This window comes from Neodiprion virginianus, chromosome 1 (genome assembly GCF_021901495.1).
Source record: "Neodiprion virginianus isolate iyNeoVirg1 chromosome 1, iyNeoVirg1.1, whole genome shotgun sequence".
NCBI lineage: Eukaryota > Metazoa > Arthropoda > Insecta > Hymenoptera > Diprionidae > Neodiprion > Neodiprion virginianus.
Window position 1 is genome coordinate 5,697,592 of NC_060877.1, and position 27,564 is coordinate 5,725,155.

Here is a 27,564-nt window from a genome sequence, read left to right on the forward strand (position 1 = left end):
GATTACTCGAGTACTTAGTGCAGGGTCGAGAGGACCGCGGGTATTTATCCTCAAGTGTTTCGAATAAAGGTGCGTTAAGCAGGGCTGTCAAATGACCGGAAGTTCGTCGCCGCCCTCTTACCGACAAAGCAATCGCTACTTCAAAGGTACGTCGCGTCACAGGCATTATTATACGTCTAATACTTGCCGTAATTAGCGTGTTCTGTAAAGACTTAGTGAATTTTTCATCGCTCGGTTCTCTCGGGTATCGAAGAAGTTCGATTTTTAAACGGGCAAGATTTTGTTGCAGAATCGTCCGGAAAAAAAAAATTGTCGGTTCCATCATTTTAATAAATTATGTCACGCAGTTTATTCAGCTTTATTCGGTTTAACGTTGAAAACGCGGATAATTTCGAGCTTTGTATTATTTCGCGAACGATCGAACATTCGGTCCGAAGTTTTACGTACCAATGCAAATCGGCGAACACCGGTCGCCGGTTTGGATTTTTCGACTCGCCAATCATTCCCCGCAAATTCCTTCCCGCGTTTTTATGGAATCTATAAGAAATATCCAATTCAACCGATCGCAAAAGTTTTACCGACGGAGAAACGTAAATTATAGACTGCGATCCTTACAAGACTTGATGATACGCGTCAGAGATCCTGCAGAGAGTCTCCGAACCTCTTCCCTTGATCCCCCGACAAAAGCACCTTGGGACCAAAAGTCGTCAACTTTAGTCTCTCGGTTAAACCCAAGCGTTATTTAGACGGGCTAGAACCTGGGGATTAGGGGGGTAGGCATGGGTTGAGGAGGGGGCAAGGCAACGCCGGTTGAAGCCGTAAGAAATCAGGCAGCGGAAGGAGGACAAGGGCGGAGGAGGGTGGTGGGGACGAGGAGAGATAGGCAAAGGGCGAGAGAGTTAGAGAAGGAAATGGAAATGTAAAGGGAGAAGGGAAAAGGAGATCGCAAGAGAAACGGAATAATTGTATTTCTCAAGGTCCCTGCATAGCCGGAGGGATTCGGATAATCGTGCAAGACGAGGGATGAAGCGAGGGCCTCCCTTTGAGGCAGTAATACGTTTCATCCCGCGTGAACGACGTTACGTACCTTTCTCAAATTTTCACGGCCAGAACTCGCCTGCCTACTGCACGAAATTAAATTACACGTACATTATTATATTGCGTAATAACGAACAGCACGGCAGCACACCACACGGTGACGGATACTTTTGGAAAAAATATTCGCCCCCGGTATGTCATTAAACTCGGTCAATTTTGAACTTTTTTCTTTTCCTTTTTCTCCTGTGTCGTTTGCGCGTTGGGAAATGCGGATACTGCGGTTCCCCTCATTTCGCACTTTGGCATATACCTATGTATACATCATATATATACATATACTGGGGGTATCGAAACTGTTTGTTTAGAATTTCCGCGGAGCTGCTGCAGGCGGAAAGATGTGAATTTGAAGAACAAGGTTCGCTCCTCGATTCACGGCACGTGACGTGTTACGGGGTGAAAGACGGGGGTCGGTATATTTTTGCTTTTTACGTTCTTTTTTTTTTTTTTTTTTTTTATCTTTTTTCTTCTTCTTCTACCCCTTGATTGTGAGTTATGCGGTACGTGCCGCACGATTTCCTTCGAACCTTTATTACCGATGAAAAATTCAAGATCCTCGAAAGTTATGCCGACTCCGTTTTCTACCGCACATTTCGCCCAGCTGCCCGCCCGCGAAACGATTGCGTTCCGTGTTTTGCAGAAAAGTATAAAAAAAGACAAAAAAAAAAACACGCGCATACACACACATGCGAATTTATCCAGAAAATAAAATTATCCGGCTACGCAGATTGGTCGGATGAAGTCCGGGGAGTTTTCTATTTATTTTTTTTATTTTTCAGAAATGTACATCCGCGATTGTTTTCTTTCAAACAAATAAACCCCATGTATATAGTACGTATACAGGTATGTATATATATATATATATATATATATATATATATATATATATATACACGTAAGGTATTTGACAAACTTATCCTGAGGTAAAATTTCATTGCATTGGAATCAAAACTTTCTCCGGTACAATTTTGTTACAACTCCAGTCAATGTTTATTTTATCAGACAATATTTTTCCTCCAAGAATAACTTAAACATTAAGTTGATCAGGTATGATTTGTCCATGCACAGTCAATTCTCTACCCGAGGGTGTACTGTTGTTGTTGTTGTTATTATTATTTTTATTATTGTTATTATTATTATTATTTTCCGATTTGGGGGAAAAAATTTTCATCGCGCACGTAAAGCAATAGGATGAAAAGTATTAAAGCCGGACGAACACAGCGTTAGCTACACCCTCGCTAATTGTACTTCGAGTGAGTTCGTGTTCTCTCTTTGAAACTAATTAGACTGTATTATTGGCACCCCTTTACCTTCCTTCCATCCTTATTCTACACCCCCGACAAGTCATCGTACGTTGCACCTCGCGGAATTACGCAATTCTCCCGCTGCGGAGGCACAGATGCAATTTGTAACTCTCGCGTTCGAGAAAGCAAGTTATTATGTATCTACCGTATTAGCAGGTGCACGTTCATTGAGACAATTATACAATTATACGGTGTAATAACTGCTCATTAAATTTCAACTGCAATTATACGTTACACCTGGAGTAACGTTTCTGTCGTAATTTCACAATCTCACATTGTATGTAACAGTGTTGATTGGCAAAACAGGTGAGAACAAATCATGAACACAGGCCTACTTGTACTCGTTACTGTATTCAAACCGACCGAATTTATTCAATTTAAAAAAAAACAAATTCCTTCTCTCAGTGCATCACCGTTAAATGTGATAATCGTAAATAAACCGCAGCAGTTCCCTGTTTAAAGTAATTCATTGAAACAAAAAAAAGAAAAAAATATTCATCTAGAAAAGGTTCGGTTTCACGTACCTATAGAATCGTGTCGGTACGTATATGCACGAATAATTATCCGTCATGTCGTGTAATTATTTTTGAAGAATTTTGCGTTAACAATGTTGTGCTTAGAGTTAGGCCGACGCCCAAAAGTCGGTGGATTTCTTCCTCGCGCTTCATCTCTTTCGAGTTATCTTGTCCGTCCGACTAGCGCGTTTGTATTCATGTCACTCGGCTGCTCGAGCCAGACCCCGACTCGCGCATACATCGGCGGAATAATACATTAGCATTAGCCGCAAGTGAAACACGCGCCTGCCTGTGTATAACAGCCCAAGTTTATACTCAGAGCCGCGACCTGCATGGTGGTACATCATAGATCATCGTAGATGCGCCTCTGTGTATAATTCGCAGGCCATATCGCTTTGATGGGAGAAGGTATTTTTTTATATATATATATATTTTTTTCTCTCTTTCTCTTCTTCTCAAAGCCGATCGGTATACCGATCTCCGAACACCAGGCTGTACCTACCTAGTAGGTATATTTTTTCCCGTGTAAACATCTCGTTGTATAGCCAAGTAATTTGCGTCTTTGGAATCGAGTAGAAGGTAACGATTGATTTTTTTTTTTTTTTTTATTTCAACCTTTTGGGTAGATTATAGAAAATGCGACGACAATGTTTCGCGGTGACAAAATTAAGAACGAAAAAATTTAAAACGGAAAAAAGGTTTTTGAACAGAAACACGGTACGAATTTTTATTTCGATTTTCTCGTAACACTTGACAACATGAATGACATCTTTTCGCGGATTGTAGAATGAGACAAAGTAGCGCCATCCTCGTACTCGCGAAGCTTAAAGGCAGGTGAAAAGCTGACTTATTTCATTACGCGGATCAATACGAGTGACAACATTACATAAGGTCGTTTTATCGACGCTGTTGTCAGCACTTACTCTTTACGTACAATCAACCGTAAGTCCGATGTGCAGCAGCAACAGCAGCGACGGTTGTAAAAGAGCTTGCCATATATACATATATATAATACGTCGTATAGTCCGATCTTAGTTACACGGAGATGTAATCTTCCGTTTTCCCAATAAACTCTGCGAGCCGGTTGCAAAACGTGTGAAAATATCACGGCGACAATAAATTTAAATCGAAATATACATTTGTATGAATAAAAATAAAGAGAGCGTAGGAACAGCGAGAGCTTTTCACGGAATCAGTCGCCAGCTCTTACAGTTCGGTCATTCGTTCAACCGGACGGTTGTAAACTATTCATAACGTCGCTTATTGATTCCCTAAAACGTACTCGTTTGTAATCAAGGACGGACAGTCAGCGTCCAGGCCTTTTATCAAACTGTCTTTTTTTTTTTTTGGAGAGGTACAGTAATGTTGATTAATAGGTCCCCAGTGAATTATTATTTTTTTGGAATCAACACCGAAACGAGATTTTTTTTTATATAGAAATTTGACGTGTCTATTGATCAACGTATCGTTTGTTTCTCCCTTTGTCACTTGCGTCGCTAGTCATTGGCGCGTAAAATTTGATCAGAAAGGAAACCGTGTCTAGTTTTGATTTCCAAAACGTAGTCACGCACTGGAAACCTACCAACGAACACTACTGTACAAGGAAAATTTGTTGCAGAAATGTGACGACGGGAGAGGGAAAGAAAAAAAAAGAGGCAAAAACGAAGTTGAGAGCTTGTGCCTGCGTCGCTCCATTTATCTAGATAATGGTTTTTATTAGTGGTAACGAAGCCGTGATGCGATTGAAAAATATTAGCTTATACCGATGTCACATTATTCCTTCCTGCAGGATGGATTATATCCAGATGCGGGTTGCGTAAGGTTATTGAATTTTGGCGAGCTTGTACAGATGAGTGGAATTTAAACAGAGTTAACCGTAAAAAAAGAAAAAAAAAGAGATAGAACAAACACAGTAGAGCGGAGAATGGAAATGAATAAACTAATCCCAGGGACAATTAACCGATTTTGGAGATAATAAAATATCGAACTTGAGGGTTCGGTATTACGTGTAAATGAAACATCGCACGACGACGAACTTTTAAACGAATGAAACGGGAGAAAATAGAACTACGGAGTAACAGAGAATCGCAAGTACGAAGAAAATCTTGACACACGATATGCACGTGAATCGATTCTATTCCCAGACTGTAATCTAATGAAAATGTAATCTCAGCATCGATGCATGACGCGTGATAAGCGAATCTAATTGCAAGCATCGTTGATCCGCAAGAATATCTTGTCGTCTTTATTTCACCGATATCAGTTATTTACAGCGTTCATATGCTTCCATACAGCTGCGATTTATAAGCGACTCTCGGGGATATTTTAAGAAAACGATTAATGTTACGTCTTGGTCACGTTTCCAACGATCGTCGTACGTTACGTTTAAGCATTTGTCTATCGCGAGGCTGCGGCGCAGCGAATTCAGCAATGAACGATAATTTGATTCATTTATTATATATTATTTATGTACACCCGCCTGAGACGCGACCCTTCGGAGATTTTTCTTCGTTAACGAGATCTTGCCATTATCGATCGAGGAAAGTCGCACCTGCAGCGAAAAAGATAAACGACGCAACGCTTGTACCTTTGCACGTAACTAGATGTGTACGTGTGCATAATTAGGGTGTTTTAGAAAATAGTCATTTGCGATTTTTCACCAACGGCACTCCCCGAAAAGTTTGTTCGGGTTGAAAGAAAGATTTTGTGAAAAGATGAGCGTTCCACGTCACGTCGAAGATCCTCCCTATTAGATTTTTCGGTTTTTTACAATTTTTGAAATTTACCAAGTGAGCCAAATATTTCTTCTGCCGCTCACATCAATCAAAATATCAATTTAAGCCGCAAAGTAAACCCACAGTCGTAATATTAAATCACCAGACGATGTTGACGAAGTGTGTCTGACGACTTTTTCATTATTGATTCAACATCATTTTTCGAGTAAAAAAATTAAAAGCTATTGCTTCATTCGTTTTATTTGGCCCGAAAATAGGGAAAAAATCTGCCACCGTCGTATAACCAAATAAAAAGCGTTAAACGATAGTTTTTAATTCATTTTACTCGAAAAGTGAGAAAACTTTTCATTTTTCAACTTGAAATTGACTTCGGCACATTTTTCAGCCAAGCTAAAAATCTGAGACAATTCATACACTGTTTTTTCGTCATCATCTATCGATTTCAGGGGTGGGAAGTATACCTTGGAAATTAACGAGCACCCTAACGTATGTAGGTATGATACAGGCACAAAGGGGACTACGGATTCTAAGGGATATTTCTCGCGAGACTTTCTTCACCGTGCTTGAAGAGGCGCTGTTAACCCGAATCGCTTATTTCCGCGAGAAGAGAAACGGGAAATACGAAGGGGCGGATGAAACGCGCAGGGGAAATATTCGAATGCCGTGGCGTATTTGCACACGCGTCTTATTTACATGCGGCCGTCGAGAGAATTGCCGGTTACCGCTGAGCGATTTACTCTTTTTTTTTTCTTTCCTTTTTTCCTTATCTTCTTTCATTTTCACTACATTGCGATACCGCAATTGTATCACGCTGCAACTTCGTCGCGTTGAAGTTGTCACCGATTTGCTGAACAGATAATCCCGAGTTCTTTCCGTAATCGGAAGCATGAGAATCGCCACCTGCGGACGTGGATCGCTGATCGGAGTAAAACAAGTTTGAGACTTACTAATCGCGACGTGCCGTGTATAATATTATCACGGGGGAAAAAGTGACCTAGTAGAATTTACAATTAGGTAGGGAAAAAATTTAAACACACAGATGTTGGAATAAAAGAATTTCTTCGATCGAAGTGCGGGCGTTGAACTTTGAGAGTTAGCGTTGTGTAATCTGAACAATTATCGAGTCGTTGTAACGAGTAGAGGAATAGGTGGAAATGAAGAAAAGGGAAAACGCGGTTCGCAAAAAACTGCAGTAAGTGCGAGGAGCTTGAGGGAGTTATTCTGGGAATGGGTTCACCCGGAGGAGAGGGGCTGGAATGAAATCGGGCGTTCGTGTGTGAATTTAACATGAGGTACGTATGCGTGGCGTGAGCCATAGCCGTAGCCATAGCCGGAGCCAAAGACATAGGTAGAGCCAGAGCCAGAGCCAGAGCCAGAGGCTGAGGCTGAGGCTGAGGCGTAGATGGTGGATCAATACAGCAGGTGGTGGCAGCACGCCGGGCCCGCCACGTTCTATCTACACCCGCGCCTCTGCAGGCCACTCTTGTCCGCCCCTGCCGCCTCCTTCGACCGAAACAATATCCGAAACCGAAGTCAAAAGTGCCGAGAGTTTCGACGAGTACTCAGGCGGGCGGCGGGAGGCGGGAGGAGAGAGAAAGAGAGAAAGAGAGTGAGTGAGTGAGTGAGTGAGTGAGTGTAAGCCTCTTGAAATCATTGCCTAATCGGCAGCAGAGAGCGGCATTTTGAAGGGCTCGGGTTTCAGAGTTTTCTTCATTTCCTTCGTTTTCTCAGGACTCTTCGAGTCAAAGCGCTTTCAATTTCACCGTTGTTCCTTAATTTTTCGATATATATTCAAATCCGATCATGTAATTTCATTTTACTCTGTACATATTATGTACACCTTGTGTACTAATTTCTTTCACCAATACTCTGGCAGTTTTATAATGTCGAGTTTTTATTCATCCGTTTGTATTAGTTATGATTATTGTTGTTGTTATTGTGATTTAAGCAAAATGTTCAATTGTCAGTTCAACGTACAGCAATTGAATCAACGAGTGGAAGGGATTAAAAATATGGAAGGATCAGATAATAGAGAATGATCGAAATGTTGAATTTTCAAACGCACGCAAGTCTGTTTGGTAAGATTTATAATTAAAGTAGAAAGTCCCAAGTACGAAAAAAGTAAAAATGTAGAAAAATCAATGTGTACGATCTTGAGTGAATAAGAATTTTAGATTGCCTGTAGGTACATTTCGTTTTTTCACTTCTGCATTTCGATTTTGGACATTTGAAAATTCTCTAAACTAAGATGTTGGCGTTTTGAAAAATCCAATACCGTTTATGCCGGTATAATTCTTAATCTTTCCACATTTTTAAGCCGATTCAAATCTAAATCCTTACAGGGATCGTCTGTTTTATCACCTTACGATGAATACGATATTATTTTCGTTTTATATCAAGATCGACCGATAAAAAGAGGTTGACCACTTTTCGTCTCAAGCGTTTGCAAGGGGGAAAAAAAACCGAAAAGAAAATGAAAGAAAGAAAAATTGGCAGGCAAACGCAATGAATAGTTACAGGCAATTCGGCCAATTTCTGTTGAAGTTTTCGCCTCCGTCGTTTGGGCAGGTGGATCGCAGGCAGGCAGGTACCTAAAAAGTTTTATTTGTCGTCTCGGCGAAGTCGCGTTGCAAGTCGAGTCCCGAGGAACGTAATTTGTTCGTCCACTCCTCTCCCGGCATCCGGGAAGCTAGGGAAGTTTCGTTCGAGCGGAGAGAAACTTGGCGGACAACCTCGGGATCGTGGTGGTCGAGGGGTTGACGTAGCGCAGGGTGGCTGATATACCTCGTGTCCGTAAAGAAACGCGGCTCTTCTCACCGATCGATAGACGCGCACACCTCATCACCCCCGCATCGCTAATCGCATCCTGTTAATTCTACGCCGTAAGGATTTTCTCGATCAAGCGGGGAGAAGGTGTCGACGAAAAAGAAACGAATTACATTAACGACAAAATAGAATAGAGCAACAACGTGTACGACGAACCGGAAGGACCATCGACGAATTCCGATCCCTCTCGTGCAGCGGATTTGATTGAAATCCTGTTTTCGACGCCCGCGGACAGATCAATTAGCATCCCCCAATTTTATACCGGCGCACCTATGCCGGATTGATTTGATAGTTGAATTTAAATTACGGTTCGGCGAGTCTTCCATTGTTGTTTAATTCTCTTCTTTCTATTTTTTTTTATCTTTCTTTTTTTTTTTTTGTTTCTTCGTTAAATAATAGTCTAATAACACGAGATCTTACTTACTTTGCGTATGTCTTCTAGATTGTGAATTTCCGGTGACAGACCTCCGTGGACGCAGAGAAACTGTTGATTCATTAGCGCCGCCAATGGTAGACAATCGAACGCATCCATACACGCGTCGTATACTCTTTCCGAGTATTTTATTTTACCTGGAAAAGCAGAGGGGGAAGAGTACAGGAAAGATAATTAAATCGCATGAATTTGATAAACCTATGTACACGTCTACGCGAACTCGTGATATTTTCATAATTTTTTTATATCCTCCCTCCCTTAAACGCTTTACACCCGTGCCAATTTATACAACGAACATTTATACAGGTATATATTATCACGGCATAACTTTCTCCCCACAATTTAGGCACGGAGAAGAACATGATCCTACTTTTATTCTTTTAATTTGTTCATTCCATTCGAATACGATAAATTGCGGTTTATGTTTCCTGCGCGTTTATGACGACGACGATGAAAATGGGTAGAGGTAGGGTGAAAAAAAAAGCGAGGCTTGTAGAAACGTAACGTAATTACGTGAATTTGATCGTGCATTCAGCGATCGAGGCACGGATTACTCGAAATACAGATATTGCAAGAAGTTTGACGATATTTCAGGATCGTAAGAGGTTTACACGGCAGGTATAGATGCTAGAAAGTGAAAGATAAATAGGAGGAGAGAGAGAGAGATAGAGAGTAAGAAAGTCGCCGTGGGCTCTGATCGATGCGAGACGCCGCCTCAAAGACATAAGACGTGTATGCGAATCGAGGGGCGATATCTCTCGTGTCGAGGGGTGAGGAGGAGGGGGATTGATCAAAGTGACGTAGAAAGACGGATTTCTTATCAATAAAGTGAACACAGTTCGTTGCCGCCTGGAAAACGGGGCTCCGTCGTATGGGGAAAACCCTTTTCGTCACAAAGACAAATTGATCCACGCGGTTATTTATCGCGTTACACCGCCTGTGGCTAACAAGCGTTGCTGTGTCGCCGGAGTGACGAGTTTGAAAAACGAACGCGATTAAATTGCGGAGTGTCCGGCGATCCGAAAATCCTGTCAGACAAGTCTCGGAGGTATCCTTGAATTTGTGACCGAGTTTGAAATGTTTTTCAATGAAATGTTTTGTATAAATAATTTCTACTAATTTTGAAATTATTTACAGCTCGTTTACGTTGTTCCTTGATTTTATACGATATTAGCTTCTGTTGTATTATATTACAGATGTCGAGAGACACACGATTTTTTTTCGCCAAATCGATTAGCTCGCCTCTACCGCATGTTATGATATGTATATGCGGATTATAATTTAAACAAGTAAACGATTGTTTGTTTGTTTCTTTTTTTTTCGTTCATTTTTTGTTATATTCAAAATCCGAATCCTATTTGTGAACGGTTGGACGATAATTGCAAAAAAAGATGACAAAAATAACGGCCCTCCTTTCAAAAAGAATAAATAATAACTATCCGCAAAAATATAAGCTTGCCTCGAAGTTACACTGCAGGGCATCCGATAATAGATTCGTACAAGAATTGGAAAAATAAAACAATTTTTAATTACTCCGCTCTCGACGCGATTCGCAGTTCCGCGACTTTCAGCGCAGAGATGAAAATGATTAAATTAGAGAAAAAAAAAGTAAATAAATAAAGGAAAGGAATAAAAAAAAACCGTACGACCATTTTAATTGTTTAAGTTATTATACCTATCAAGGGAAATTATTATTCCAAGACACAGTTAACATCGTCCCTCGTCTGTATTTTTGCCGAAAGACGTTGGACCGTTTGTAAGAGGAATATTACAGGTACACTATACATATAATGTTATCCGTTTGAACTTATTTTGTGAAAATATTCAGCGCGAAATATTAGACTTGAACAAATTGAACGTGAAATTTGGCGACCATTTTTGGTTTTCCCATCAGATGGTTTTTTTTTTTCTCTCTCCTATTACACTTTTATTCACCGTTGTTCGGGATGCCCCGAGTTACCGATCCAAAAATAGATATTCCTTTCATCATCCCGGCGATCATCGCGCTCTATGGGAAATGATATCGCGAGTAGGTACGTTCGTCACGGTTTTGCGACGTCGCTAAAACCCGGCGCCCTTATAATTACCGGGATAATACGACACTGCTTCTCGGTTAACTATACTTTTTTCCATATCTTATTTCTGTCTTTGCTTTTTTTTGCAGGCTCGTTCCGGTCCGTTGAACTCTCGCAGTAAATGACCTCGCAACCTCAGGACCCTCAGGGCGTATCGTTTTCACGGATTTCGAATTCAGGGTGCGTATTCCTCTCCATTGTCTCCTGTAGTTTCCTTTTATACTGTATAAATAGAGTATAGCTGCTCACAATTACCCGCCACTTCTGTTACCTCCGATAAATAACGTCCTCGTAAAACAGCGTGGTACCACAGATATTGCCCGGGGTCAAACTTCCCAGGTTATGCTCTTTTATATGTACGTATTATATGTACACACACACACACACACACACATATATATGTGTATATATATATATATATATATATAGGCGTTCTCGGTTTATTGCATACGTCGCTGTCGCGATCGTTATTTGATACGAGGAGTAAACCGACTTTCCTTATACTTACGATTATCCCAACCCCCGACCCGCCCCTTAATTCTTCACATTATTTTTTTCACCCCGACTGTCACCAAGTTTCACGTAACAATTCGGTGGGAAAAATTTTGCGAGATAATAACAGGGAACGAAAAAATTGAAAGCCAAATTAAATTAAACCAATCCGGTAGACGTAAGACGTAAGTATTTATCGATCTTACGCGTTCGCACGTCGTATATTTTTTAAGCGTAATTTTCGTATTATATAATATAAAGAGTTGAAAAGACGTGCGGTTTGCAAAATTCTTTCTTTTCTTTTTTTTTTTTGCTTCTCACGCCAAAGTTATTTTCATTTTAACATCATCCGGAGGATATTTGTTAAGCGTCGATCAGTCCCACGGACAAATCGTTGTGCAATACAAATTCTTGTAGTTTGTGTAAAATTTGAATACATGACACTTTTTATACTCTGTGTTGTTGCGTACGATGTATGTATCCGTAATGTATGTGATAATGACGCGTTGCATTTGACGAAATAAATTAGATGTGAAGAAAACTGGGAGCGTGGGTAGATTGTACTAGATATCTCGGGCATGGATCCAAATCGTCCCGCTACAAGATAACTTGTCGTTGCAACGTTTTTGAAAATGTTTCAAGCTGTGCCACTTTGTTGAAAAATTAAATAATTAACGACCCTGCCACGAATTATTTGTTGTTATAGAACTGGCAGGAATTATCTCTGATGTAAATTTATCTTTTCATTTTTCAATCTTTTTTTTTTTTTTTTTTTTTTTTCAAACATTTCCCAGATGACATGATTATTGAGTCTTAGTCGTATAATTGCCACTCACTGAAGTGATTTAATGTCACATATAATACGAATCTCGACTGTAGGTAATAGTAAAAATATGTCCTCCGAAATTCAAGGTTTTAAAACACTTACTTTACGGATAGCTTGCGCTTTTTCTAAGTAACGACGAATGTAAACTTTTTTTGATCTAGAAAACAAAAAAACTTCAAGCGGCATGTACCTCGTTTAATTACTTATATTTGACGCCCGATACGTCTGTAAAATAAGGAATAAATTTAAGAACCAAAGCAGTAATCATACCCTCTGAACGTCGTAATTTATAATAACAATATTGACGAATAAATATTACAGGACCGAATTCACAGGTATTAAAACGATCGAATAACGTCTCTTTCGCGAAGAGATCAACTTTGTTCCTTGAATTCCGTTAATTAGTCGTAAGAAAACGATTCGATACAACTTGACCTTTGGCTTAGGCATCATTTTCTTCTTCATCTTTATCATGCCGTCAGTTTGTTATAATTTTTATAATTATTATCATTCTCACCATCGTGAAACATGTTTAAATGAAAATCCTTTGTTTCTCTTTTTCTCTGTTTTGTTCTCTCAAAAAGACTGAAGAAAAATTTTAAACCGTAAAAGATGCATCGTGTAGACAGTGGGGGGTGTTATTCGTTGTTTTGAAAAATTCGCGTACGATTTCCTCTCTTTCTCACCCTGCACCCCTGCCGACGGGCCTTTCTTATCGGATCAAGCACAAAGAAAATTGGGTAAATAAAAAGTAAAGTTTTCAGTAGCGAGGCAGCTGAGGGTAGAGAGCAAGAAGCCGGTGAATTTCCTAACTCTGGGCGATATTGAAGCTCGGAGAAATCGGCGAAGGAGCTCGACGATATCGATTTCCGGTGTTAAATATGCGTTTAAACAGTGCAGGACGAGGCTACTTACACTCCTGTTTGAATGTGAAGTATTCCGTTAGATGCCGGCACTCGTGATTTCCTCTGAGAAGAAATAGTGTGGTGGGGTGGCAAAGTTTCAATGCCCACAGGTACAATACGCACTGAAACAGAAACGGCAGAGTGCCAGGTTTACAAACAATTCGTTATTACGTACTCGATTTTACTTCATCGTTAATTCAATCGTTGTAAATAACATTACGACAAATCGCTGGAGTTTTCGAAAACTGAACAATCAAATTTCTACGCATACGAGTTTAATACTCGCGTACGTATGTATGAAGAATACATTATTTACAGACCGACGTTTGAGATCTGATCGATCCGCACGATCCTGCCAAAAGCACACTTCGTGCTTTATGCTCGATGTTGTTCCGTTCACGGATCAAAGACGAAACTCTCGTGCAGCCTACGGTATTACCCGAGGGTTAAAACCCCGTGCAAATCCCTGCACGCCCTAAATAGTAACACGCGGCGAAGGGTGGAGGAACTGGGAAGATCTAAGGCTTAGTCTATAGGTGTTATCATCACTTTGTACACACACTTCCGACCATCTACATAATACACACGTATTGTACCTATAGGTAGCTGCGTACGAAACACTTTCTTGTTTGCCGTAATTCAAGTTCCCGATCTTGGTGGAAAATAACGCGTTTACAAACGTTTCGTTCGGTGGATCAAATTTCTTGGCACTGCTAATCGCGCTGGATTTTACAATTCGCTTTGTGCTGTTGCGATAACCGTCAGCTTGACATCAATACCTAAGCCAACTGGCAGTTCCACTACACCTAAGTAAACGTACAATTATTTACAGAAAAGAAGAGAATAGGAAACGCGGAAAGAAGCCAGATTTTCACTTTGTGTTGAAATTATCGAGGAGTGAGAAATAAAATCGGTTAGGTAGTACAGTTTATCGGTGACGTAACGAAGCATTAAACTTGTATAATTTTTCGGTCCACGATGACGATTTTGAGTCTTTTGAGAGGTAAGTAGATCAAGAATTCGAAAAATGTCATACGAGTACAACGTTTTTTTTCTTATGCGATAATTTACCGAATTTTAATCGCGGATTGCAATCTCAAATTAAAAATGCGACGTATAAACGTTTTTAAATCCCGTCAGTCGATGAGAAGCATATGTGCAAAAGTTATAGGATTCGATAACGCTGCGAAGTATGTTGTAAAAAACCTTGAAAGTACTCGAGCGTATTTAATTAACGTCGCCTGTGCTTCGCTAAAGCGCGGCAAACGATTCTCTCCACGTACGTTGGCTACCTGGGCGGACTTGGATTTGCAAAGGCGAGCAGCGAACACACTCGTGTGTTTGGCAAACGGTCGGGCGGTAAGGATCGACCTCAATTCACATTAAACAAAACCGCCTCCGCACTAAATTCTTGCTGCAACTCGAGTCGATTTATCGTTTGGCAAAGGGGGAGGCAGCCAGTCGAGTCCCGGGCCGTTAGAACGTCCGTCGCTAATGTCGGCCCGTTATTCATTTCGCCTTTTACAGCCCCGAAACGGCGCACGCGTCGCGACGCCTTGTTAATCGGGATTTACGGATTCCGGAGTTCCGCTGCCGCTTCGGGCGAGACGTAGAAATTCGTTTCTACAAACGTGCACATGATATGCGAAGGAAATTGCAAGGACGCGAAAAATTCGCGCGTCTATTTCGTAGTCGTACAAATATTATGCAGAGCTAGCGCGGTTTTTACTCAATTATTCATTTTTTTTTTTTTTCTTTTCCTCTTCACCCTACAAAAGTGAAATCGCAGCGGCACGGCGAGCCCCTGATCGTGTATCGGGAAGCCCAGCGAAATCGAGAAGACTTCCGGCACCGCCTTCTCAAAGCTTCCGGAATCCATCATTCTTTCCTCCGCACCTTCGCCTATCGCTTTAACAACACACCGGTCAAGACGGGCGCGATTTTACAGGAAGGGCTGTTATATTACACGTACGTACGTATATTTCAACACTTATCTTTACGTGCTCACGATCCGGCGTGGTACTTGGTCCGCATTTTCGTTGTGCTTCTTTCTCTGAACCGCGGGAGAGATTCAACACAGCCGAATATGCCAGAGGATCGGGATCCAAACGATCGAACTCTGATCGAACGCGAGCGAAAAGTTGCCGATCCGTAATGTGATTTTTATCAATTCTAATCACAGTGGCCTCTGGTCAGGCTAAACTAAGAAGACGGGGAAAAGTCGAGGAATCGATAGATTAGGCAAGGAAGTTTTTGACGGTATGGAAGGACCAAAATTTTATAAGAATATTTTTTTTTTATGACATGTTTGTTCCGTGAACAATTAAATGGATCACAAATGGATTTCTGAAAGCCAATTGATTTGGAACTTTATTGATTGAACATATGATATTGGGCTGCGCCATATTTTTATGCTGTAGATAAATAGTTTAACAAATTCTTGGAAAGATACTGTTTTTTTACACAACATTTTGATTTCAGTTTTTTTTTTTTTTTTTCTCCCCGACAGTATTTTCTTGACGTTTTATCATTATTTCAGACCATTTTTTATACTTGAGTCTATAGAGAAATGTACCCACTGTAATTTGTTATATTTTTCATTGTTAGGAAACATCGATCACCCGAGCTTCTGACTTCGTGATGCGTAGTGAGAATATTCAGGTGGCAGGTATTTTATGTCTGAAAAGCTCACTATTTTAAAAACCTTGAATTAAAATCGATACGCGGACAATTTAGAATAAATTTCAAGTAAATACAGAGCTTTCGAAACATGAGCATGTTTTCCTTTAATACTGTTCATCCAAATTTTAAACGATCCTAATAAGGTTGTAGCGAAATAACGATTTTTTCAAAAAATGCATCTTCACGGTACGTTAGCTACGAACTTTGACCTAATTATCATACATTTTTCCTCTTCTCTTTTGTCCAATCGTTGAATTGATCTTGAATCAATTAATAACGGAACGTAAAGAAACTTTCGGAGTTCCCCGTTGAGTTGTGTGTCCGCCATGGGAAGGAAAATCAAGATAAAGAAATTCAGCTCAAGCGGAAGAATATACGAGGCGTGATATAATCCATAAATCGTTAATATGAAAATATTTGGAAAATTCGTCGTGGCGGAGTTGGAAGAAAGTCGAGAGATCGAAGAATTGGCGAAAAGTGGGAGAAGCGTTAGATTTTCCGTCAAGTTTCTTCGTTTTCCGCGATTCTATCCAGTCGTGCAATATTCAGTTCGATTTGCGCCAAAGGCACACAAACCTCGCTGTTTCCCTCCTCTTTGTTCAGCTCAAAGCCCAACAAGCTCGAGGTTTCGCTTCTGTGTAGCTACGCGTCTATATAGAGTTTCAGACGAACCTGCTACACGCGTGTACATATTTTACGACGCTTTTCCAGAACTTTTACCGGCTTGGTTTCGTTTCGTTCGGTTGCGCTCTGCAAGCTCAGGTAGGTCGTCGACTGGTTGCACGGCAGCTGTGCGAACGTGACGGTGTAGATTTCGCCCAAACTACCCGACGGGAGTATTTTTAAGCTGTGCGATCTTTTTGCCCGCATCTTTTATCCCTTAAAGCTTGGTCTGTGTGCGTATCATTGAAACAACGAAGAAAGAAAGAAGAAATTGAGCAAATTTTCCTCGCTCGGTATCGAAATTTTATTTTTAACTGCAACGATATTGCTGCATTCCACTTTTTTCCCCCATAAGAAAGTTGGGTGATCGGTTGGCAGGAAATCGTTACTCTTCGGTAATTTTATTACGAAATACTGTCATACGTTGGGTATTTAACAAATTGTTGCATATACGAGGTAGGTAAACGTATCTTTGAAAATTGATGATATCGGAATTAGAATGATAAGTCGAAATATTATCGCTGCGTCCCTTCAAACCGCTTCGAAATTGTTGATGATCTGGTAGATTTGTTCGATTTTATCTCTACGGTCGGTCATTTTATTCGAAAGAATATATTCTAGAAATTCAATGATACGCAGTCCTGTTTCCTTTGTCCTGTTGATATCAGTAAGTAATGAATTCATTAAATTTTACAATATTGCACCGATATTGAAATCGTAGAGCGGAAACGAGCGAATGTACTAGATTTTTAATTTAAATCGACTTGAAACGAAGCATTGATATCCAAGCTCTCGTTTACAACGCCAGTATTTTTTTTTTTTTTGTATTTCTAAAGAGCTCCTCGTTGTTTACGAATATATGTATAGCAATTTGTTAAATACTCGATGTGCGACCTCCTCGTAATTCTCGTAAAATTGATAAAAAAAAGAACCGAGTCAGCAAGTCGAACAATTATTCTCTAATTGCAGACTGATCGTGAACTGGAAGACAGAATATAACGAACGACGAAGTTTGAAAGTCTCTCCCGTTGAATTTCTTGCCGACCCGTAATTAGCAACAACGTTTCAATCTCAGCTGTAATGAAAACGTGAGACTGCAATTATATGAATGACTTATGCATAATTCTTCGGGTGAAAAAGTTGTTCCAAACCGCTTTTCTTTCGAAGACGACCCGAGATTCAGGCTTCAATTAATATCAGCAAATTGTTGTAGTTTCTATAATCGAAACTTGTGCTTTTCTTTCCCCTGCCCCCGAATAAGGGAAAAGTTTAGATAAGTCTTTTTGCGCCAACTCGTGTTTTTGACGTTCACATTCAATTCCCGCCGCACCGCGTGACAGGGTCACAGCATCAACCGACCTCGGTGAAAATGTCTGTCTGAATTTGGCGCAGGCTGGTGAACGTCGTGCAAAAGTAATTAATCAAAAGTGCTCGAAGCTTGTTACACGCGCGAGGCCAAATTTTATGCGGATAAGATTGTGTGCGTACGTGCGGGAGAGAGAGGGAGAGAGAAAGAGAGATGAAGTAGTTATAAACCGGATACAAAGATCGTGAAAAAGTTTGTCTATGACTCAAGTCAAGGAAAATATGTTTGTCGAGCTCAATCGTAACCTTTTATTGTTTTTTTTTTTTTTTTTTTGTTCGTTATACATCGATAAAAAATCAACTCTTTCGAATGAATTTTTGTCGTTTCGTCATTGCGCTATCGGCAAATAATGAAGACAACTGGTCTCAGTTTATATCGATCGCGGTCTATTTGCGATGCGGGAAAAGGAGAGGCTGTTTTTGCGCTTGATTACGAATTCCGGGGATTTTTCACCGCTCTGTAGAGCGAATCAACCGCGAGAAGTTGGCAAACGGTGAATTGTCCCCTCTCTCATCCTTTACCAAGCTACCTTGTCGAACGAACCCCAAAATTTACGCGGTCAATTGACTGTTCCGCAGCCTGGCATCCGCCTTTCGTTATCTCCTCTGTCAATTATTATTGCCCTCCGGATTCGCCCTCTTTCTATACATATATTTTCTGAAATGAAACCATACCTGTCGATAGATTACGTTATGAGCGACTTTGGAACTTAGCGTTGGTTGATAAACGTTGACCCGAACCGAATTCCGAATTTCTCATCATTTTGGTAAAGAAATTCAAAGGCCATTCGTTATCGGCGGATTTTAGGAATTGAGAAGGAATTGAAAATTGCTGCTTTGCCAAAAATTTACTCATAGAAAGACGAAAATGGTAGGGAAAAAAATCTGCTCAAACTTGCCTGTGGCTGGGCAAGAAACATCGCTTTTGATATCCAATTAGTCGAACGAATGTACCTCATACGCAAAGTTTCGAAGCGAAAGCCGGTGGCTTTGTTTATCAATTTTCAACCCTCCGGTATTTATACTTCTTCTTTTTCTTATTCGTTCATTAGACTCTCTTCAATAAACTTTTCTCTTTAATAAAACTCTCGGCACTAATTATAACTTTCAACTGCATCTGTGTAAAATATTTATTTCATCACAAGAATATAACGAACAATTATTATAACTCGACTCTGTTTTTCCGAGCCCTGGTAGAAAATGTTATTCCCTATATTTCAAGGCCTTCGATTAGTCGAGAAATTGCCCATTTCATCGTACGAATGATAATGCTGCGAATAATAATAATTTATGGAGTAAAAAACGAAAAAATGAAACAAGAACACATGAGAGACGCGGAAGCAAAGAACGGGAAACAATCCGCTATCATCGCCTATGAAAATGGACGAATGTATGGTTTACGAAGAGTACGAAGAAGACGCGTAAGGAAGGAAACTAATCAAACAGCTTTTTCGACTGCAGCGATGAGATGAAGGAGGAGGAGGAGGAGGAGGAAAGGTTCCTCGGCTATAAAGGGAGAAAAGCGCAAACTTTGGTGGGTTCACCGTTAAGCCGGAGGAAATGTTCTTTCTGAAATACGAAGTCGTAAGATATTAGGGCGGAGCGGGGAAATCCTCAAAGTTTGTTTCGAGGGTCGATGGAGGCAGGCGTTGGAGCCTGATAGGGATCCTCGCCACAGTAGGTATCTACCCTTTGCTAATGTACCGCTGCACAATTTCAACTTATTCACGAATAATTACGAAAAGAACAATCGGGTCGTTTCCTCGCTTCCTCCGATTTTCGCATCTCGCGCGGCCTGCCGTGCGTGTGATGAAAGAATCATGTTGAAGTTGGTAAGGTTATCGTACAACGATTCATGCTGAGGGAAAACTGTTATTTCGCGATTTTGGAATTGTTTGAAATTCGGTAAATCGTGGTAAAAGTAAACACACTCATGTTTCGAAATTTTAGTACCTTAAAAATCATTGCAAAGTTAAGCGAATAGCGATTTTTCCCCAATGTTTCGTTACGATAACGATACTGACTTCAACCTCGTAAAAAATAATCTCGAATCTCAATATCACCTTTTCACGTCCGTCTCGTGTATGTTTAATAATTATGTATAAATGTGTTAAATAATCTAAATCTGTTTGTCGGCGTAACTGAGGCGTTAAACAATTAGGCACTCACCTCGATACTGAAGTAACCTCTATCTACGTAATCGCCGAGGAATAGGTATTTCGTCGAAGCAGGAGGTCCTCCGACTTCAAATAATTTCATCAAATCGTAAAATTGACCGTGGATGTCGCCGCAAACTGAAACCAAAAATTTCACACACACACATAATTTCGTAGCAATTATCAATATCGTCGATTTATCGTTAATTCAAACTCGTAATTTACTCGTTTTTACATCCCATTTATCATGAAACGTTTTCATTGGTCGAATTTCAAAATTTTCGTTTCCTTATTGTCATTCATTTTCAGGTTCGAAAAAATTAAATACTGCGCTTCTTCGCCAAACGATACGAAATCAGATATCGGTAAAATCTTCGCAGCCTTACAGCTGTTTCACCTTGCACATTCCTTGATCTAATTTATTTGTATAATTTTAATCGCAGCACGACTCTCAGCCCAATGTTTGCGGTATAATAATAAAGGATCGCGTGCAGCGCATGTATATATATACACATACATACACACTTGCGCACGCATCCTAGATATTGTGTAATCTACTTAACGGCGTGCCTGACCTTGGCCTCGAATCACTTATCAATTTATTTTTTCCTGAATTTTCTTTCTCTCTTATTCCTCGTCAAACTTTGACGGCTACGCCTAGCTGCGTGAAATCGTGCTATTTGATATCGCCGCTGCATGAACCTCTATATCGATCCGTGCGAAATTAATATTCTGCAGCAATTTTCTGTAAAGCCTTGGCAATTTTCCACTCTTCCGCGTTCGTTATCGCGTGCGGAATTCCTTCCGAATCCGAGACGTCGAATCCCAACAGCAGGAATATTCTTTTCCTTTATCTTTATTCACGACGGTTCAGGCGATCGAATTACCGAAGAAGAGAAGAGGAGAAAAAAAAGATTGTCTGAGTAACGAATCGACGATAAGGTAAAAGAAAAGAAAAATCTTTGCCAATCTGTGCTTACAAAGTTGACACCATGCGCCAAGTATGTACACGCACATATACGTACATGTCGGATATATGGCTCATATTTGCATTGTATACGTAGGAAATACGCGTATTATCGCTGTTACAAGACACGTACGCGGCTGTAATTTGCGAAACGTGTAAATCGATACCTTCCGTCGTGAGAGGATGAATGTCAATAATTTGTATAAACGTAAAAGTAAATGACGCGTGTAACGTAAAACGTATTAAAGGTGATGTAGGATGATGAATAAAGCATAATGGTGTAACGTTCGCGCGATGAGAGGTGCCGGAGAATAGAGCGAGTCGCGATGATATATCGGGCGCCGTCGTCTCGTTAATTGGACGTCGCGACGCCTTGCAGGCGCCTCTATTACCCTTCGCGCGCAGTTATGCTTCTATCCACGGGCAAAAATTCCCACCTTTCCCGGCGAGCCTACGCTCGACGATTTCCTTTTCCACGTTTTCTACACCCTTTTCTATCCCGTCAACCGCGAGCGAATCGTCAAAGTTTTGCTGCACGAACAAGTAGGTATGACATGATAATAATTCATGCTAAACTTGACAAATGTCGGACGGCTTGAAGTTCTGTTACACAATAATGCATGTTTTATATGCATAAGTTATACACATTCGGGGTGTCTACGGTCAACGACGTGTCAAATTCCCTGACATTTCCCGGTTTCCCAGACGGAAGCAGACATTTTCCAAGATTCATTTCGATCTAACTTTACTAACAAACTCACTTTTCTTCATGCAGATTAGTTAATACTTAGACATCAGATGTCTCCGTCGTAAGTTAAGATAGTCCAATTCTTGTTTCAGTTCAATTTTGCTTGAACTCAATTTGTAACAAATGTATCGATAAGCGATCCAATTTTAAGAAACTAACGGATGATTAGAATCAGCCATTCTTTCGAAACAATCGAGGTAGAAACATCGGTCTGAGAGTATTAACTGTTTTTAGTGCCAGTTTATCTTTTTCATAAATTTTCCATTATTAATTCCATATTTTTCGCCCCTTATACCATTTTCACACAGGCTCCCTCAATTGTTTCACAGAAAGTAATTTTCCACATTTCAACGAATCGTACATTAGTGAGGAAGAAAATACAAAAATTCCGTAAAATTAGCTCGTTGCGACGAAAAATTAATTTAGAAATATCGAATTTGCAAAGTTTGGTTTTAGTCGGCTTTGACACTTGTTGAAAGGTGGCAGAAAGTTCAACGGAAGATAATCAATCTTTTTTTCGTTCTTTCTTTCTTTTCGCTTCAACGTTGTCGCTAGTACCACGAACCAAGAGTTCGCACATCGGCTAGAGGCGAAGAAGCATATTTCGCAGAATTAGCGAGAGTTAAAAAAACCATTTTAAAGTCGACACTCGATCTCTCGCCTGCAGATTATTAGACGACTCTTAATTGCACGGGTAATTCAATTACGGCCTGGGCTTGTCTGTCTTTATTGAGAAAACTGTGTAAGATAAAAGTTGGCTGAACCTCGTATACGGTTGATATTACTTGACTTTTCACGTATATCGTAGATACCCAGCAGTTTCCATTACATCTGTAATTATCATTGCGTGCAACCCGTAAGTCCTTATTATGCGCAAATATACCTAGATATAGAAGTTCCAATCAGCCCGACGTATAGTTTGTCCTTGTGATTATTCTCCCGAGTAATAACGATAAAGTACGCTAAATATGCACGATTGTGTGGATGCCGCAGAATTTGCCATGGGAAAAGAGAAAGACGGAGAGAGAGAGAGATAAAGAGAAATAGCTGCACGAGTGCAAAATTCTCGACTTTTATACACCCAACTCGAGCAGTCGCATCTCTCGTCGTCGAAACGACGTCGTTCCAAAGACTCGTAACCGGAAGAAACGAGCTGCGATATTTCGTTTTCGAAGATAATATTGTTCCTACGGAATTGGATCGTTCGTCGTTCTCACCGCGTTTGCCGGGATTGAAAGTGGGAAACGCACTTGACGACTACCGAATCATAAACCGATGTGCAAGCCGCGTCGAATCGCCTTCGTGTAATATAACTCGAGGCTTCTTCTTCGTGGCTGTGATCGATCCTTTCCAAGCGAAAAAACGAAGGAACTAAAACGCGCCACTTTGTCCGCAGGCACCTGCCTCCCTGCTTTAAATACCGAACGCCAACGCGAGGAGAGTTTTTCTGGATTCAGCATTCTCGCAATTCTCTATTACGATCATTAGAATACGCGAGAAACAGCAGTCGTCTGATCGTCAATGACTGGTTGGAAAGGAAAGGTGATTTTCTCCTGCGGAAACAGATCCGTGCTTGTCAGAAGTCACCTGTTGTCGCGATGCGAATCCCACTTTTCATCCGCATCGTAGCAATCGAATCGAGGATGAAAGTTGGGGTGCAGGCTGCTTTCATCGACCATCGTAAAGTCCTGCGATCGAAATCGAAGGAAAAACGGAGACTTGTGTGGATTTTTGTTCGGACCTCGTCAAATCACTCAATATCAGTGCTTGAGGAAGAATGGCGCTCGGAGTAAATTGCGAAAAAAGCAGAACAACCATTGAAAACTATCCAGAAATGTTGCTGACACAGGCTAAGATACCAACGATTTGTGAAAAATTGTGTTTTTAGTATTAGTACGTTCAAAATTATCAAACTTGATTGTTCTGATACATATTCTAATTTTCTGGGCTCATTTTCCTCTCTAATCGGATCTCCAGGAATTTTCTGAAAAACATTTCGGAAACGTTATATCGTTTTGTAGTGGTAAAGCGCAAATTTCATTTGTTACCAACATCCGTTACACAAATCTATCTTTATCAACCTCGGAGATAACTTTACGTGAAATTTTATTCGACCGATCTCTGGACAAAATGGTTAGGAAAAAATATCATATTCGTGTCAATAACACCAGATTTTAATAATTTCGAACGTTGTCATTAAAAAACCTTTACCCAAACCGTTGATATCCAAGCTTTGATTAGGAACTCGAATTTGCGAAGATTCATTTCAATTACCTGATTGACAGGATGATGTTTCATTCGTGTTTTTCATTATTTACGAAAATAATGTTACGTCTTGAGATTTTTTAAACGCACAACCTTTTTTATTCAGACAATCGGTCCCATTGATCGGATCCCTAAATTTAAGATCCGAGTTCAATCCTCCTCTGCGAATATCCTGCTTAAAATTCGACGCGCACATTGACGAGCCTCGTAAAAATCAAGGACAGACCGATCGCCTGTTTCGCAATCAGATTCGAGAGCGACTTCTCGAAATCGGGACCGAGTATGCGGTATAAGGCAATCGTCGGAGAGTCTCCTAGGCGAAGTAAGCCTAATCGCACGTGCCGCAAGCCTAGCTAATTGAACGCTAATCCTTAGCTTACACGACCGCTCCTCAACGTTTCAGTTTCCGCGGAGGTCGGAAGCTTTGGAATTCCATTGTGCGCCCCAACCGTACACAAGCGTCTCGTTATAATCTGGAAACCGTTGCTCTGATTGGCCGCTCGATCAGACGCATCTACACTACTCGCGATCAGGCGAGGGATGCACGGTACGTCATTTCGTCGAAAGCTCCGAAAGCTCTGCTGCTTTTGCACTTTTATATCGTAAGAAATACGAACGCTGTTTTTGACAATTCAAAGTCAGACGAGAGGATGCACAATGTGGGACGAGGTTGACGATTATATGCAGCGAGGGCGAAAGTTGCGGAAATTTTTTTTCTTAAACATGAAGTGAATATGAAGTACAGTAAGAAACGATTGTTTGAATCGTTATATATGTATTAGGGTGCTTGAGAAAAAAATGAATCAAGATTTTCCACCGTAAAAAGTTTGTTCAAGATAAAGGAAAGATTCTGTAAAAAGATGTGCGTTCCATGTTACGTGGAAGATCAAACTCATTTGATTTTACACTTTCTTTCTCCCATTTATTTGAATTTGCGAAGAAACAACGCTGTAGCACTCTAATTATTATTCCTTCCCTGTTATTTATATTTAACCCAAAGACCACGATCCATGAGGCGGCGATATATCATCCGGGAATCTTATTCTAAATTAAAAAATCACATTAAATTGTAACTATTTTATCAGATTGAATTAACAATGAAAAACTCTTCAGATACACTTCTCAACAATCAACCGGAGACTTGATATTACAAGCGTGGCTCTTCTTTGAGACATAAATTAATATTACGTTTGATGTAAGCATTAGAAAAAAAATTGCTTGCGATTCTTTATGAATTGAAAAAAAAAAAATTTTTTTAAGCGAATAATCAACTGATCGCGATTTTCCGTATAACGCAGAACGCTCGTCTTCTACAGAATATTTCACTTAACCTAAACAAACTTTTCGGGAGGCGCTATGGTGAAAAATTGCAAATTATTTCTTCGGAAACACCCTTAATATACGTATAGACTCGATTTAAAAACGCTCAGATTTCGCTATACCTATACCTGAAACTCGTATACATGAACGTCAATTAGCAACGGATGAAAATAAACGAGAAATAAAATGCGGACGTGACGCCGTCTGCCCTTTGCGCTAATTCTAACGCATACAAATAACCGTAATACGAGCAGACATATACCTGTGATGCGAAGTTGCACGCACACAGCATCCGGTGGATGTCCAAAGTAATTATTAACCAGGCAAACTCGGTGCTGATACAGAAATGCGCGTATATATATATATATATATATTCATACCTATATACATATACGTATGTCCATGTGTGCGGATAATCGTTTATTTACGCTGCGCGATCGCGTACACACTACAAACAGACTATATTTCTACAAGGGACGACTTCCTCGTCATAAATTACCTACCGGCAATAAACAACATTTTCTATCTCGCTGCAACAAACCGATTCGCTTGATCATTATCTCACAATAAAATACTTCCGTATATAATTTACATAGTTTTTCTGTATGAATTTAATATCAAAGTACGAATTCTTACGTAACGCGTGGTAATAAAAGAGTGATAAAATTATTGGAATACGATTCGTATGAAATATTTACCGGACATCGTGATATTGTCAACATTGTATATAATTCTTACAAAGATAATCTGGAAAAAAGTCATCCGTGTTTTACTGGTTATGTTTCTTTTTTTTTCTTTTTTTTTTTTCCTCCCAAGTTTTAGATAAACTTCGGGTTGTAATATTTATTTAATTAAATTATACCGAGAGATACGAATCAAATTTTCAAAACAACCAACATACCGTGTTTGCGAGGGGATGATTATCATTTGCTTCGAAAGAGATTGCGATAAACGACATCGGCGTATTGAGGTTAATATCGCGTTGACGAAAGGTAGCCGACCTAGGGAAGAAATTTTCTCCGCTCATTCAAAACGAACAGCCAAACGGAAGATTTCGTGGAGAAATTTAGTCGAACGGTGGTGAAGAAATGTTGGTAAATATTACAAATATCGTTGGGAAGTTAGTTCGGAGGTAATCCGAAGAGATCAAAAGATCGAGAGATCAAAAGATCGTTTCTTGCAATTCCAGCTTAGGTATACATATAAGTTGGGTATATCTATAGTCGGCGAGGGAACGTGCAAGAACGCTTTTAACTTTACGCTCCGGCGAATTTGCCCGAGGAATTTGCGACATTTTATCAATCGTTTGTTTCCTCGTTTAATATTCGTCAAACAGGCTGCGGAAATATTCCCAAGCTTTTCTTTATTTCTCGGTATTATTATCATTGTTTTTGTTATTTTTTTATTATCTTGGAAGAAATTATCTATACGGATATGTACTTGGTAATTTTATTTTCTTCTTATTCACGATTTTTTCAAACTTTGTTTCCGAGTTTCGTTAATTTTGCATCAGATTTGCGCAGCGATTATAACGGTATAATGTATCCTCACCTGCAATTATACAGTCTTGTTCCGTTTTATACGCACTGGTGAATATGTATCGTAAAATTGTATGTATGCAAAGTATAATACACCACCTTTAACCACCGACGCTCTGGGGAAAAAGGTTTTTTTCAACGACAATTCAGACGCTTTTCTCTAAAGCCGCAAATTCGCCGGGTATAAACATCAGGCTCTTTTTTACTTTTTATTTCGAAAAAAAATATTTTTTTTAAATAGGAGCGACGACCGCCTACGCCTTAATTATACTAAAATTTGTTTCCCGACGGGTTTTCCGCTGCTAACAAGCCGCGAAAAAGCGACGCTTTTTTTCACCGTATTCTTACAAACTCGTTCGGTTCTTACCTGGCATCGTATCATTAGCCGTAATCACGGACGAGTGTTTTGAATATAGATTTACACCGAATAATAAAATGCATCTAGTCGTTTTACACAGTTGGGGTAGAATTTTTTGGCGTCCGATTATATTAACGTTTTAATAACCGGCTGAGATGATCGAAGAAAGATGAACGGAAGTTGGCCGGATTTTCACCGAATTTCGGAGTAATTAAGAAGGATGAAAATTCGATTACCGCTTTTACAGGAACAACGGAGCGTGACCGGATTATACGATTGACCGGATCGAACAAAAA

The 27,564-nt window shown here is 40.1% G+C and overlaps 1 protein-coding gene across 14 annotated transcripts in view; it reads right to left on the reverse strand.

Moving 5' to 3' along the window:
* The window catches only part of LOC124307936 (serine/threonine-protein phosphatase 2B catalytic subunit 2-like), a 109,905-nt gene that overhangs the window by 25,277 nt on the left and 57,064 nt on the right, over nucleotides 1-27,564 (reverse strand). For all 14 annotated transcript variants that reach the window (XR_006908899.1, XM_046770135.1, XM_046770210.1 and 11 more), the window contains 3 exons: nucleotides 20,086-20,210; nucleotides 13,217-13,328; nucleotides 8,900-9,045 (listed from right to left, as the gene is read on the reverse strand). Coding sequence is in view for 13 of the 14 variants with exons in the window: in XM_046770135.1 (XP_046626091.1) it covers nucleotides 8,900-9,045; nucleotides 13,217-13,328; nucleotides 20,086-20,210 (383 nt within the window). In the remaining variant the exon portion in view is untranslated. The remainder of the gene's footprint in view (nucleotides 1-8,899; nucleotides 9,046-13,216; nucleotides 13,329-20,085; nucleotides 20,211-27,564) is intronic.